This window comes from Dermacentor silvarum, chromosome 3 (genome assembly GCF_013339745.2).
Source record: "Dermacentor silvarum isolate Dsil-2018 chromosome 3, BIME_Dsil_1.4, whole genome shotgun sequence".
In the NCBI taxonomy this organism is placed as follows: domain Eukaryota; kingdom Metazoa; phylum Arthropoda; class Arachnida; order Ixodida; family Ixodidae; genus Dermacentor; species Dermacentor silvarum.
The window spans coordinates 223,766,574-223,781,998 of NC_051156.1; the positions used below are offsets into that span (position 1 = coordinate 223,766,574).

Consider the following 15,425-nt stretch of genomic DNA (forward strand, 5'->3'; position numbering starts at 1 on the left):
AGCTAATTTCACTCATCAGTTAAGCGATGGCTTATGAAATCGCTTTCATAACGTATGCTGAGTAGAAGAAACGACGTTTACTCCCAGTTAAAGGATCGACTGACAGAGAAAGGGGAAGAGCCCCATAGTAGCCACCGCTCAAACGCCGACGCGGTCAGAGTGGCGAAATTCATCACGAGTGATCGTGGACAAGCCCACCGACAGAGAGCCGAGTTAGCGCGCAACCAGACCTCCGCGAGCGCGGAGTGGATTCGGACGGCCAGTGAAAGCTACGCGAAGTGTTGATAAGAAAAAAACAAAGGGCTGCTGCAGGCGTACGCGATAAGGCGGCAGCAGCAGAGATTGAGTTTCCAATGACGATATCGCTCGATTGTTTCACGCCAGGTGTATAAGGCCGTTAGGGTAGAGGACGCGTGCACGCCGACCGGCCTTCATAGATTCAACGAACACGCGCGTGCACGAGAAAAAAATGCCTGCGAAACATCCACGTAATTGGAACGAAGCATTAGCAGAATTGAATTCTCGGCGGCAGCTGCATTTCGGAAAGAGCGCTATATACGGTTCCATAGTACACTATACAATTACGGAAACATAAGCGAACGCCAGAGTCAAACGCGGGAAGACTCCTCGCAGACCCATCAATTGCGGGCACGCGGGTATGAAAGATAACCCGGAAGATGCGTTGGAATATCTCAGGGAACAAAATGAACGCAAACAGCGTACCGCCGTTGCTTCAGATGTGATAATGTTGGAGCGGTTCCAATGAAGGTACTGGCAGATTTTCTGCTGGCCGCGAGTGAAGTGGACAGGAACAAACCCATGGAATACGCGCGTGCGCAAACGCGCGAGGCGGAGGCGCGGTCCATGATGTTTGTAACTGAGCACACCTATGGTCAGAAAACAAAGAAACAAAAGCGGGAATGGAACACCCATTATAGCACTAAATTTCGAACGAACAAGCTCGGGTCATGTTTCCAGCCGAGAGTGTGCTATGTACCGTCCCGCGGAAACACTGAGCACAGCGCATGCACGCAAGGGGTACGGACCACCAGAAATGTACCACACTATGGATCTTGCCTTGTAGCTCTACACTTACGGTTTCGGACAGTTGCCCACGACCGGCGAACTTATTTCCGAGTTCGGGCGCCCGGTGCACATGCCACTCGATCGACATCTTCAGTCCAGTTATTTATGAAAGCTGAGCGAAATAACCGAGAAAGTAAATAGAGCTAAGGCACCATGTACTACACTGAAAACAATGCAATCGTAAAAAACGATTTCCGAGGTTGGCATAAATTCTGAGCAGCGAACGCGTATAAAGGTAACCGCCATGAATGCATGAACCGTTTCAGGTTTGCTACAAGAAACTTTCTGAAAACCACGCACTCAGCGGACCTATATTAAGGGTGCTGTAGGTTCCCTGATATGACAACAATGTAAATAGGTCGGAATAGCTCTGCATTTAACTTTCTTCTGCCAAAATCGTGGTGCGGGCATACATATTGACCTTTATTGGTCGGATGATTGGTGTAGTGGATACATTGGTTGCCGGTTGGCGCAGCCATTTCTGAAAGGTATTATTTGGTGGCGTAAAGTAAGGGAAGCCATGTCGTTTAACTGCCAAGGCCGCGATTTTGTAGCGAGGCATTATGACTTATTCTACTCTAGCCTTATCCACCGCTCACAGCCGGCTGATCCCGTTGATAACGCGAGCGGATCGTCGCTCCGACCACTGAGAAGGCGCGATAAGCCCGAAAAGGCATTATTACCGGAAAGGCATCGCTACAAAATACCGGCCCAAGTGGTTGTACTGATGAAGTACACATGCTCGCTTGAAATGCACAAGCTGAAAATTCTATAGCGTAGTAAAGCACAGCTTCAGACACTGAATGGGTTCGCGCTGCCACATGCACTGACATGCCCTGCAATATGCTCCGTCGCTGACACGAGGTCGAACGAGGGCGGCAGTTCGCGCAACCACACGGGCGATGCTGCTGCATTGCCAACAGCGGCGGGAGAACAGGCAACGTTGAGTGGCAGAACCGACGTTAGCGATCTTGGCGTCCACTGTACGCACGCATGAATAACTTCGCTGCGCTCGTGAATGAAGCTGCTTCACAGCTTCGAGTTACCACAGCACACTAGAATGCCAGAGCTTTGGCAAAGGACTCAGCCCGCGAACTACCTACCCCGTGTCAATGTGTTTGCGACACTTTTCATAAGTTGTTTGGCAAACGCATTCTGCAAGGCCACGTCTTTCAACTGATAGTGTTGATAAGCCTTAGGTAACGTGCAGTCAAGCACTTGCTGCTAAGCAGTTTTTTTTTTCTTCACAGTAATGTTACGACGTAAATCAAGGATCGAGATAGGCTGACAGCGAGTCCCAGGTTTCCTTGCGGTGCACACACCGGTCATGATATTTAATAGTTTAACCCTTTGTAGGGCAGTTGTAAATATATGCAAGTCATTTTCAGCACCTTCGAAGCGGTTGCGATAAGAATGGTGCAAGAAGGCACCACTTAATGGCACGATGTAAACTAACATGCTGGACAATAACTGATCACTGTTGCAGTGCTACCACGGTTGGTCTCACGAGCAGCAAAACAGTCGTCGTCAATGCGCGCATTGTTTTATTTAGAACATTTACTTTTCTTTATAACTGCAAAGAGTGCGCCGTGCACCAGGATAAGTTATGGCGCTCAGCTAGCACTGCAAAGAATGTGAAAAATGTACGTAAACAACTGAAATTTCTATTTTTCCTACAAAAAATTGTGAACGGAAACTACATGTAATATCTTAATGATTTTTGTTTTAATGCTGGAAGACAGTTTTTCTGGATTTTAACAGAATTGGTACCTATACGGTAAAGTGAAAAATCCTATCAGTACTGTGAGCTATTTTGGTTGTCTCTTTACTATATCAATTAAATTTTGCGTGCAGCTTTACCAGCCACGAAGCTGTAGGCAGTAAGATCACATTAGCGCGAGCCAGTTAGCCAACTTATGAAAGATACAGCTGCTCTTCAGGCGAGTAATGCCAATCATATCATTTCATGCCTGGATATGTGCCGGGGACTTTATACTCCCTGGAAGCTGCAGTCCCGAGAGGGGAGGCAGGAGTGAACTATGAGAATGCTTTTTCTGTAAAATGACGGAAAAAATCCACCAACAAAAATGTTCGTGAAAGTACAGAAGTGAGAAGCAAAACAGAAAATGTATGTTACTAAAATTACCATATCATCATCATCATCATCATCATCATCCTATAGTTAGGTCCACTGCAGGACGAAGGCCTTTGCCTGTGACTTCAATTACCCCTGTCTTCTTTTTCAAAACACTTTTTGCAGTGTATGAGAAATATAGAGCAACGCTTCTCTCAGGAGCGCTACATGCCTTTTGTTTTCATTTCGATGTAGACAGAACAATCTACTGGTCAGTTACAGATCCTCTCATGATCTATACCGGTCCTAACTATCGAAAACCCTCAACCAGTCGAAAGACTGTAGAGGTGCCTGACCAATAGTACAGGCAGGACAAAACGCGCGTCCACGCGTATACAAGAAATGCTGTATAACCACTCCACACGTGAACTTAAATATATAACTCAAAGTATGACAAGCATAAACCTTAGGGAAGCAAACCTCACAATAGTGTACCTGTATCCCAGTTTTTATTTGATTATAGCGACAGCAGTCGGAAGACGTCGTTTTTTTTTTTTTCTTTTCTGGACATTAGTAATACTACACTTGAAAATACTTTCATCACTTTTTTTTTAGAGAATTAGGGTACAATTTCGAAATTTAATTTTACACCTGAAAAGCTTAAAAAATGTGTGCCCCACCAAGGGCTAAATGTTCCATAGCCCTTTAGAGATTGTTGCTGCTAGTATTTAGCTTGACGTTTGGTGATGCCACTGACTGAAGCCATCCACTGCTTTCGCTGGCAAATTAGAAGACGCGCAAGTCCAGCTACATTCCACGGTACACGTATAGAATGAATGATGGCCGCAGGTAAAGCCACCGTAGCGGCAACTCCCTTTCGACGAGTTCTAGAAAAAAGCGATCCAGGTATAGGCACATGTCGCCTTATCTCGTTAATGCAGTCCGCCTGCCTTTGTTACCTGCGGGCGATAGCGCGCAAACCACTGCAGGCGCCTACCGTATCACCACCCTTGCAGGCTTCGCAGAAAGAATTCGAGAGATTTCACGTGACGTCGTAGTAACCCAGGTGAACAATGAAAAAGTCACGTCAGATAACGTTATCCGTGCAGCCACTGCTTAAACAGAGCTATCCGGTTTTTTCGACGCCCCGAGCGAAAAAATTCGTGGGCTGCGTAGCTTGAGTTTCCGGCCGTTCTTGCAATTTCGTGTGAGCGTCGCGAATTGGCATTGCGATCAGGGCCGCGATTTTGTAGCGATGCCTTATGACTTATTTTAGAATAGTCTTATCATCCACCGCTCACGGCCGGCTGATCCCGTTGATAACACGAGCGGACCGTCGCTCTGACCTACTGACAAAGCGCGATAAGCGCGAAAAGGCATTATTACTTTAAAGTCATCGCTACAAAATACCGGCCCAGGTCTAGTTATGTTTCGGAACTTTCGGCGGGAAGTCTAAGACACAATTTCTGAAAATGATTAATGCTATGGATGTTGCTTTATACTATCTTAAAATAAACTTTCTAAATTATTTCATGTCTAATTCAAGGGCTCTTTTCCGCACTGTGGATACGAAGCGGCAATATATATATATATATATATATATATATATATATATATATATATATATATAGGTAACGGAGTTTGCCCCACCGAGTTACCTTCGGGCATTCGGATAAAACACTTGTTTGCGCCTTGCAGGCTCAACGCAACAGATATTTGTCCGACGCTCAGTATTTAGCAAGTTACAGCAGCAGGCATACTTTCAGGCAGCGCAACATGCATCGTAAATGTAAACGACAGATCATGCGTTGGAGGCTAGGATGAGGTGCGGGAGTGGCCTAAAGCCTGTTTCACATGCAAGCGAAAACGCTCGCGAATCCTGCCTCCGCGGCGCAGAAACCTGTTTCGGCACTAGCGGCAGGGGCGGCAGCACTGCTTCCGAACCAATGATGGCCCGCCTCGCCACGTGTGACCAGTGGACGATTAGTGTGGGAAAGCCTGCGCATAGGACGATATTCGCAGCGATGGAAAATGCGCGGCGGCAATGCATGTGAAACGAAACCTCGCGAGAAGCTTCGCAGCGCCGCGCCGCTGTTCGCTTCGTTCGCTCAATCGCTTGCATGTGAAACAGGCTTAAGAGCGATGATATCATGACCACACGCGCTGCACAATATAGTTGCGGAGGCAGTTTGAGAACTTGTCTTCAGGTCGAGAAAACCGGAAATAAGCACACCTATTTCATAGACGTATTTCTTGCTCACAAGTCGGCAAGCTCACTCTTGGATCGACTGAACTCTCCGAGTCTGAGTCAGTCTCGAGGGCGTGAGTGATTGAGTCAAAGTGACTCAGAGTAGGTGCGAGTCGAAGTCGGCATGAGCAAGGCGGAATCCTGGTGAATGGGGGCTTGTGTAAGTTCAAGTAGGTCAAAGATGTTGCTCCAACTGTTTTCGAATCCATGAGACCACGTGCAAATGAGAGTCCGTGATTCCTAGTGAATCTTTTACACAAGCTGAGTTAGCTGTATAGGCCTAAGCGAAGTAACAAAAAAAAAAAAAAAGATTAGTGGTGTACATTATATGAGTTTTATATGAGTAATGTGCCTGATTATATTCCAGCAGACAGGCAGTAAATTATGCTAGCACCTTTAAGCAATGGCCGTTCACTACACCAGTTAACCTTGTGATGCCCAATGTATCACGATTATACGCCGAGTTTTATGCCTTAAAATGCTGAATGAAGCGCGGGAAATTTCGTGGAAAGCCTTTAGGTGCGTTATTGATATACTAAAGTAAGAATAACGTTTCAGCGGTGAATAGTTTTGCAAACCAATTATTAATTATTAGCACAGTAATTAAGTTATACCTGAAAACATTTTCGGCTGCAAATGTATTCTGTATCGCCAGAAATAGACATCAACACTTTGCTCAGATTTTCCTTGCCTGAAACTGTTTGGGCATTCTAAAGTTAAATATTATTCATACAATATATATCATATTTACAATACTTGAGAGTGCCATTCACACACAAGTCATCTGCGCCTGAAGCCGGCCACCAGAGCAACTCGCCGATTTTGACGCCATGACATAGATCCGACATCTCAAGCAAATGTCGCTGCTGTGGGCTGGTTTTTCCGAGTACAGGTAAGCAAATGAAACTGCGAACCTGAGTCACGTGAGTCAAAGTCTGGGATTTACGAGTCGGAGCCTCAGATTCCGTGAATTTGATTGCGATTCCGCGAGTCGCAATGTCCGAGCACATGGCTCCGTGAGTGGAAGTCGGCGATTCCCTGATTCTAGCTGAGTTCGATTGAGTATACGAGTCCTCGAGTCCGTGAGTGAGTAGGCGTGCCTGAGTGATTTCGGAAAGCGAGTCCGAGTGAGCCTAGACTGGTCTAATTTCTGGTGAGCGCGAGTAAGAGATGTCTGCAGAGTGATTTTGGCGAATAAGTAAGAGCTTTAAGTTAAATATGTATCTTGGGAGTGAGTGTTCTATTTATTTTGCTGACTTAAGACAAATTAGACCTGAGAAAAGTGCTGATAAGCATACAGCGTCGAATTAAATTCGGCGCTTCGTTAGGCCACCGTAAAGTAAGGATAACTGTCGTGTAGCCGAGACAGCACAATTAACCACACGGCATAACCATCACGCACAGTATAACCGTCACACACCGCTGCGTCTCCCAGAAATGTTTCAATGCGTAGGCTACAAGAAGGTGTTGCTTACTCTATACTAAATTTTAAATCTGAAGGCCTTGGCAGACTATGAAGTAAATGTGGGAGTGATTAAAAAAAAAGGAAAACGGTGCGTAGTTTACTAAACGGCTGGACTCTGTTCCAGGGGGAAGGCTAATATATTGCAGCTCACAAGTAGCTGCAACGCAGACAATGAACCATAAAAGAAAATTACAGATAAGTCTACGCGGCCTATCGTATATACAGAACATTTTGCTTTCCGTAGCTCTGCTGAAGCTTTAACAATGGTCGATACTTGCTTGTGCAGAGATAGCACAGGAGTGCTTGACGGGAAGCTGATCTTGCGTCCAAGCAATATCTCCTTACCAAAAAGCACCATGTAACGAAGGTTAGGAACAACCCGTTTAATCTTGGGGCAACTTCAACAGCGTCGGTAACGATTTCTGCGGCGACAATCGCGAACCGAGATGGAATCGGAAATAGAATCACCACGTTATAAAACGGGCAGGCGCATGAAAATCACCGCATCGCCACTAGACAGATACACCTTGCAGCAACGCCTTCAAGCAATCTCAAGTTTCTGGTCGAGAGGCAGAAGAAAACGAGGGGACAAAAGATAACCACGGCCTCCGCGGAGTGTATCCATACTGGTGCTTGAAAGACGCCGACACCCAGTGGCGATAACGTCATTACGCACGTGAGCATGGCACGCGGTGTGTACAGCCACGAATGTGGCATGGCATCAATCACAACGCGTCACAATACAGATGTACAGTGGCCCGTCACAGTACGAGCCAGCTGGGCGCGTAAGCGGGTACATTTTCCCGCACGAAAATGACTATATAGGAGAGCTAGGGGCACAGCTTTCCGTACGCACCTACAGGAGCAAAAGTAAACACTCGAGATCTGGTCATAGAGGAACGCCGGAGATAAAGGTATGTTGCATCAGTCTAGCGTTTCTCTAGTCAATTTTCCGCCTACTTCGCCAGCAACACCGGTGCAGAATGACCACTGACACGAACGCAGAAAGCGAAAACAGTACCCGAGCAGCCGGCTACTCACTTTGGCTCGGAGAGGTCTTCGGCCAGTCCCTTGGGACCGTCGACTGTGCCGTAGCCGCCGTTGGAGGGACTGCGGTTCAGAAGTTTTGTCTTTTCGCTCATGGCTCCCTGCGGCTGTTAGTCCCGTACAAGCGAAGGCTGTATGCGGGGAGCGGCAACGGCTGCAGGACCCGCACTTGGAAGAAACACGAGCACGGACGTGCTCCCCCCGGCTGATCTCTCGGCTGGCACAACCACCGCGCGCCGCTCCGACCGTCCAGTGCGGCGTAGCACTATCTGCAGCCGATAATGGGCACCCCTCGCAGCGCGAGACCGCCGCCCTATCGGCGGCTCGCATCTATCGGACAGATCGAGTGCTCTGCAATCGAGGAGGGAAAACGACGCGGCCCCCAACAGGCGCCACGGTGTGCCTCATGCGCATCTCTTGCGGGACGGAGGGGCAGTAAGAACGGTGCCAGCATTCGGTGTAGCAAATTCAGAAGCCGCTGATCGAGAATGCGCCCTCGTGCCTGGATCCGACGAGACAACACAAGGTTAGTCCCTGAAAAAAGCGCGGGTGTGTTTAGGTATAACTGTCGACTCGTGTCGTTTTTGGTCACGCTGTCCCTGCACATTACGAGCTGAAATGTCGAATAGGGGAATTCAATTCTGCGGAAGCCCGCAATTGAGGTGGAGGAAGGCTCGAAAAAGGGAGAATGTCATCCACCCCACTGTAGCACGAAGTCCCTGTGCTTCAAGACGTCGATTAACTCATACTTGCTTCTGTTTAGCTCATATGGCAGTGACCGCGGCGTCCCGGAATAGGCGCTGCTTGGGTTCGGCCCCAGAAGCAGGACGAATTTTTCTTCAACTTCCGAACTGCGAAATCCGGATGGGTTTCCTTGGTATCTTCTTGCTGCAGTCGTGTGAATAACATTCACTTTTAAGCATTGGCGAGATGACGAAGACAAAAGTAGGCATCCGCGCAGAACTTCAGTTCCCGTTTCCCTCTTTCAGGCCGTCTTTGCCGGATGCTTGCATATAGACTCATCCATACACTGCAGGATGTCATTTAATGGTAGACTAAAAACTTCGTGTTGAAACATAGCGCCCCCACAACGAGATTGAATAACACAGCGCCAAAAGGATGCCTTCGACTACGATGACAGCAGTGAAGCCGCCAGGTAACATTCGAAACTTTAAATAACCTTAGAATATATGGACGTCATCAAAAGAGGTAGGGGAGTGAGCAGCCTTCACGTCCTACTTCGTCAGAAACCGTCTGGCCGATTTCAGAGACGCGCATCAGTTTATATGACCCTTGTTTCTTGACAACCATGGTGACTTATCGCCCAGTTTGACGCAATAACTCTGGACAAAGTTTAGTCCAGCGCAGGTACGGAAGTATACGGACAATGTGGAAGCGAAGAGGCAGGCGGATTAGAGCCCAAAACGAATCTCAGTGGGAAGATCCAACGCGTATAATTTAGCATGTCTTATACATCCGTCGACTAGTTAAGCAGGTATGCTATTTCTTATTGTTATTGGGATAAAGACTTGCCAATCACTTACTTGCGAGATGTTTCGACTGCGTAGTCACCTACTGAGAGTACAGATGCGATTGGCAAATGCACTTCACCCTTCCAGAAAACTGCCACGGCATGCCAGTGCTTATGCTATAGGGGTATAAAATGACCCTTTACTCAGAAATAACAAAAGACAACGGGGAAAGAAAATACGAACGCAACGTTAAGACAGATGGTGTAAAGCACTTTCACAAACTAGTCAACAGGCCACTATTTGTCCTCGAGAAATATCCAGACGATGCCGCGGGAACTCCTCGAAAAACGTAACTAATAAGCTCAATCTCCCTAAATAGCGAGCAAAACTCCTGGTGAGGCATCTGCAACGACCTGTCCGTATAAAAAAGAGCGCCCTTTTAGCAATTAATCGTAAGTCTCGTTGTAGCCATCGTACTATGCACGGAAACCTGATTTGTACAAGTGCTCAGCAGATAACGTGTATACATAAATTTCTATATTTTGAAGTTCAGTACAACGATCCGCACGAAGTAAATACGTCGAAGCTGAGCCAGACATCGGCTTTCTCAATATTCGAGTTAGCATCTTCGGTTTCAATGTGTGAAGTCAGCTTTACAAAGCTTTATCTTCAAGGTGAGTTTGCAACGCATATCCACTTGGAACGAATTTTGTGGATGGCATGGGTTTCGAGAAATACGCCATCTAACTAGCGATAAACATGCACTGTTGCTGCATTCAGATTTACTAACCACTTACGGATTACAACAATTACATCAACACGAATTACCAACCCAAGACAGAGCAGACTAGATCACATAATCACAAGCATATCTGACACCATGTTTCCACGTGGAACGTTACGATATTACAGACCACCTTCCTGTTTTTGTAGCAGTGCAATCCAAGGTCTTTGCAGGATCATATTATATACAAATACGAGATTGTTTTCAATGCTTTAAAGAAAATTGGCACCCAGTTTACTCTGCTGTGGCCACCAATAATAATTATGAACAGTTAATTAAAATATTTGGGAGATATACGAAATTAGATGAAACTGTTTTAAAAGTTTAATAATTGTTGCAAATTGTTCTAAAATTGTTCAACAGAGAAACGGTAAGCGCGAACTGGCTAACCATTGGCATCCTCAGGTCGATTAACCACAATGACAACAAAGATACTAAAGCGAAATCGACACAACGTTACATAAAAAATAATTATAGGGCATATTATAAAGGACTGAAAACTTTAATCAGAATTTTTAAGCGAAGTTATTTTTGACACAAATCAAACAAGCGCCCAGGGTGACGTCAAAAGCAACATGGAAAGTCATAAATGCTGCACTGAACACGTGCATTAGAAATATCATAGGCGGTATCTGAATGGCACAACAGCCGATGACGCTTCTGTAATTGCTGAAAGCTTCAACGGTTAGTCTGCAACTCTGACTTCTAATCTGACCACAGCGCAGGCAAATAATCCACAATCAGACTCCGAATTGATAACTAGTAGCCTTGGTTATTTTCCTTCAACCTACTGACCCACAAGAGGTTACCAACGTAACTCTCCCTTTAAATACGTTTCGCCAACCTTGCTAAAACATTGCTCGATTAGCCTACGCGACCTGTTGTTCCATATCATTAATGACATGTTAATTTCAAGTACATGCTCGAGGCAATATTGCCGAGGTCGCACAAGTGTTTAAAAAAAGGTGATACAAGAAGGATTTGTCCAATTACCGCCCGATATCCATGGCGTCTCCATTTTCCAAAATTGTTAAAATGGTACTCAGCTCGTTTAGAAAAGTTTTATACAATACACAAAATTTACGCAAAAGATGAATATGGGAAAATAAAAGGAACGTCGACAGAGACTGCACTGCTCAACATCGCAAAAAACAGAAGAAAACATTAAAAGAAAACTAACTTGTGAACCACATTATATTACAGAAGAAACTTGAGAACCATGGTATTCATGAACCCTTAAGCCACATTAGTAAACACTTGAGAAACCGTCAGTATTATGCAGTAGTTAATCTAGCGTCTTCAAGGCGCATAACCAACAGCGGAATACGCAAGGGATCCATGTTGCACCGTTTTTTTTTCTTCTGGCATATATAAATGATTTATCCGGCTACATCTCAGGAGATTGAATTTTACAAAAGTATAGACAGTTAGGCGAGATGGTAGGGTAACATATTTTTGGTTTAAGCGCGAAAGAACACGGACGAAGGCAGAAGAAAACAGGACAAGCGCTAACTCTCAAACTAAATATTTATTGGAAAGAACAACATATATATAAGTGACTGCAAAAACCGCAGCATAGAAACATCACAATTTTCCAATCGCTTATGTATGCATATATATATATATATATATATATATATATATATATATATATATATATATATATATATATATATATATATATATGCGCTGTTCCTTTTGTGATAAATATTTAGTTGAGAGTTAGCGCTTCTCCTGTCTTCTGCCTTCGTGTTCTTTCGCGATTAAACCAAAAATAAGATTGAATTTTATATGCAGACGACACTAATATTTTCTTAACCAGCGAAACGGAAACAAACTTTACAAAACAGCTAATGATGTTCTGAGAAAAGTGTCGAACTGGCTTGAATCTAATTGCCTTCGAGCGAACATAGCTAAATGTAGCTGCATGCATAGTCATCACCGTGAAAAAGACCCGATTAACCAACAATAAATCTTTAAACTTTAATAGCTGCCAACTGTGAAATGTTAATGAGACGAACATTTTAGAAGTTTATACACTGACTATTTACAACAAAATTCGAATGTTTTATAAACTACATTCTATCTTGCCATTACATACACTTCGGACTCCATATTAACTTCATACTTTCGCATATTACTTACGCAATTACCATTTACGGACTCACGTACCCCGCCACCTTATCGGCCATTATTGTAGCATAATATACTGCGCTTCGAGCTATGATCTACCTGAAATGAATGGACTCAGATTGGCTTACCCCATGCTTAACATGTTTACGTTTTTCTTTACAAAATCCTGCAGAAAGTTATTTTGTGTCCTTGAGTAAAAATTACTTATCCGACTATTGCACACCCACTACGATCAACAACCCTGAACATGCTAGTCATGTCAAACGCCCGTACTAACTATGGCTCACTTTCCTATATTATATCACAACTGAATTACCGACTAATCTAAAATCACAATAGTCATTTATCTTACAAAACTACCCTTCGCTATTTCATGCTTGTATCACGGAATCAATATGAACGCAATGCATTTGTGCTGTTGCAAACACTAATTCATTCACTCATTATGTTCATACAAAAGCATATAGTCTATAGAGACCTCTTTTACAACTCCTGAGAGAGTTACGGAGTCCCATCTTTATACAATACCCAATGTGTAATCCTTCATGCAATAAAGAACTCGCATATGTATTGCGCCTGTACGTGTAATAAGTCAATTAGTTAACTTTATTATTACTTGAATAAATGTGTTAATTTCTTGTGCAGGTAATGTCCACCTCTGAATAATCCAGCTCAAGGAGTAGAATTATGCTATCTGTCACAGGCGATTTTTTTAAAACTCTGTAGAACTTAAAAATAGGCACCCGGTATACAGTGTTAGTATTAACTAGCACCATAACATTGACCACGTATACTATATCATACACAGTTGCCAGTGGCAATAAATTGCAATAACCGGTTACCTGTCCACGGCTGCGGTCATCCGCTAATACGTAAACGGTAATAATTTTGCGGAATACCGTGTTAATGAAGCCGTAGATATCTTGTTCAACGCAAAACGCACCAGGGCCGGTATTTTGTAGCGATGCGTTATGCTAATATGCTTTATTCTATACTAGTCTTATCCACCGCTCACGGCCGGCTGATCCCGTTGATAACGTGAGCGGACCGTCGCTCTGACCACTGACCAAGCGCGAAAAGTGCGAAAAGGCATTAGCATCGGAAAGGAATCACTACAAAATACCGGCCAAAACAAAGGATTCGAGAAAGGGGACGCAAGCTCTGCCTATCAAGAAATTGATATAAACAGACAGTAAATTGGATGCAAAGGGTGGGGAAAAAAAGACCACCGAGATTTACAAGAATTGCAAGAAAACAAATTAGAAAGGCAACTCTGTACGATAACACAAATGGCAGAGCCTTTTGTCACTTGAGGCCCGAGCTGGTTGCCGAAGGACAAAATATACCGGGGAAAGTATTCGCAACATGATGAGGCATGTGTCTGCTGCAGCAAAAAACTCGGTGCTCGAATGACCCATTGAGCGAAATGCAGCTCCACTAACGTGAAACCTGGGGAGAATGATGAGCGGCAACGCAGCTGTGGGAGACGACGACGAACGCGGAGCAGTGGCACGAGCGCGTGCTGAGCGCGCGCACGAGCCGCTTGCTTACCGTGACTACGACGACGACGACAGGAGACGCCGACAGCCCGAGCGCATAAGGTGCTCCGAGCACGAGCCGCTTGCTTACCGTGACTACGACGACGACGACAGGAGACGCCGATAGCCCGGGCGCATAAGGTGCTTCGCACCTACAACATCTGGAGACAACTCAGTACATACTAATGGAATGCGAAAGTATTCACACAGTGAGACCCGTCAGTAAAGTACACCTTCCATAAGCGCTGAAAAAGCATTAACAAGTCAGCAATCGAGATAAGATACGTTTAGAGTATTGGTGAAAAAAAAAAAAGCTGGGAATAAATTTATACGACCGAATACGTTGCATGCATAGGTTATTATACAAGGTATATACAAGGTATATTATACAAGGTACAATTATACAAGGTAGATAGAGGTTATAAGGAAGAAAAGATTAGGAGACAGACGAAATACTAGACCGATAAATATCTAAATTTCTTGATTAGCTCAAGCAGGTTAGGTTATTATTAAATGCGAAGTATTTCTTGGCGAACATTTGCCACTTTGACAGTATCTATCTATCTAGATCTATATCTATCTATCTATCTAGATCTATATCTATCTATCTATCTAGATCTATATCTATCTATCTATCTAGATCTATATCTATCTATCTATCTAGATCTATATCTATCTATCTATCTAGATCTATATCTAGATCTATCTATCTAGATCTATATCTAGATCTATCTATCTATCTAGATCTATATCTAGATCTATCTATCTAGATCTATCTATCTAGATCTATCTATCTAGATCTATCTATCTAGATCTATCTAGCCGCCTACGTCTTGGTGCTCTCATGGTCGTATCGTTAACTTGGTATTTACCAAAATTGGCATACTATGACAAGAGTGTATGACGAATAAATGATAGGTCATGACATGAATATCATGGCATGTGTGTCATGTAGGTCATGAAACAGCTGCCTACGTCTTGGGGCTCTCATGGTCGTTTCGTTAACTTAGTACGTATCAAAATTGGCATAGTATGACAACAGTGTATGACGAACATAAATGATAGGTCATGACATGAATATGCTTGTCATGCAGGCCATAAAACAGCCGCCTAAAATCACAATGACCCAGCGAAAAAAACACACTCAAAAACCACTCAAATGGGTTCTGACGTAGGTACTAAGTGAAGTAAACACTAAAGGATAATCTTTCTGGGGTTTTACGTGCCAAAACCAGTTCTGATTATGAGGCGCGCCGTAGTGGAGGGCTCCAGATTTATTTTGACCACCTGGGGTTCTTTAACCTGCACTAAAACGCAAGCACACGAAATGCGGCCGCCGCGGCCGGGTTTCGATCCCGCGATCTCGTGCTCAGCAGCGCAACGCCTTAGCTAACTGAGCTACCACGGCGGGTACTAAAGGATAATGGTAGAAGTCAGTCATGAGCATGGCTAAGGCTTTCACCTTAAGGTCTCCTAAGCGTTGCTAAAGGGACTCCTGAGGACTAATGACGTGAATGTCATGACATGCGTGTGATGTAGGTCATGAAAAAGCCGCCTATATACGTCTTGGTGCTCTCA

At 44.4% G+C, this 15,425-nt stretch overlaps 1 protein-coding gene across 3 annotated transcripts in view; it reads right to left on the reverse strand.

The window, feature by feature from the left end:
• LOC119446769 (scoloptoxin SSD14) overlaps positions 1-15,425 on the reverse strand; it is a 78,571-nt gene that overhangs the window by 29,052 nt on the left and 34,094 nt on the right. Inside the window, exon 1 of one of the 3 annotated variants that reach the window (XM_037711308.2) lies at positions 7,915-8,152. The exons of the other annotated variants lie outside the window; for them this stretch is intronic. Within the exon in view, the coding sequence (XP_037567236.1) occupies positions 7,915-8,015 (101 nt within the window). The 5' untranslated portion in view covers positions 8,016-8,152. Of the gene's footprint in view, positions 1-7,914; positions 8,153-15,425 lie in introns of those variants that run through there. 3 annotated transcript variants of the gene reach the window in all.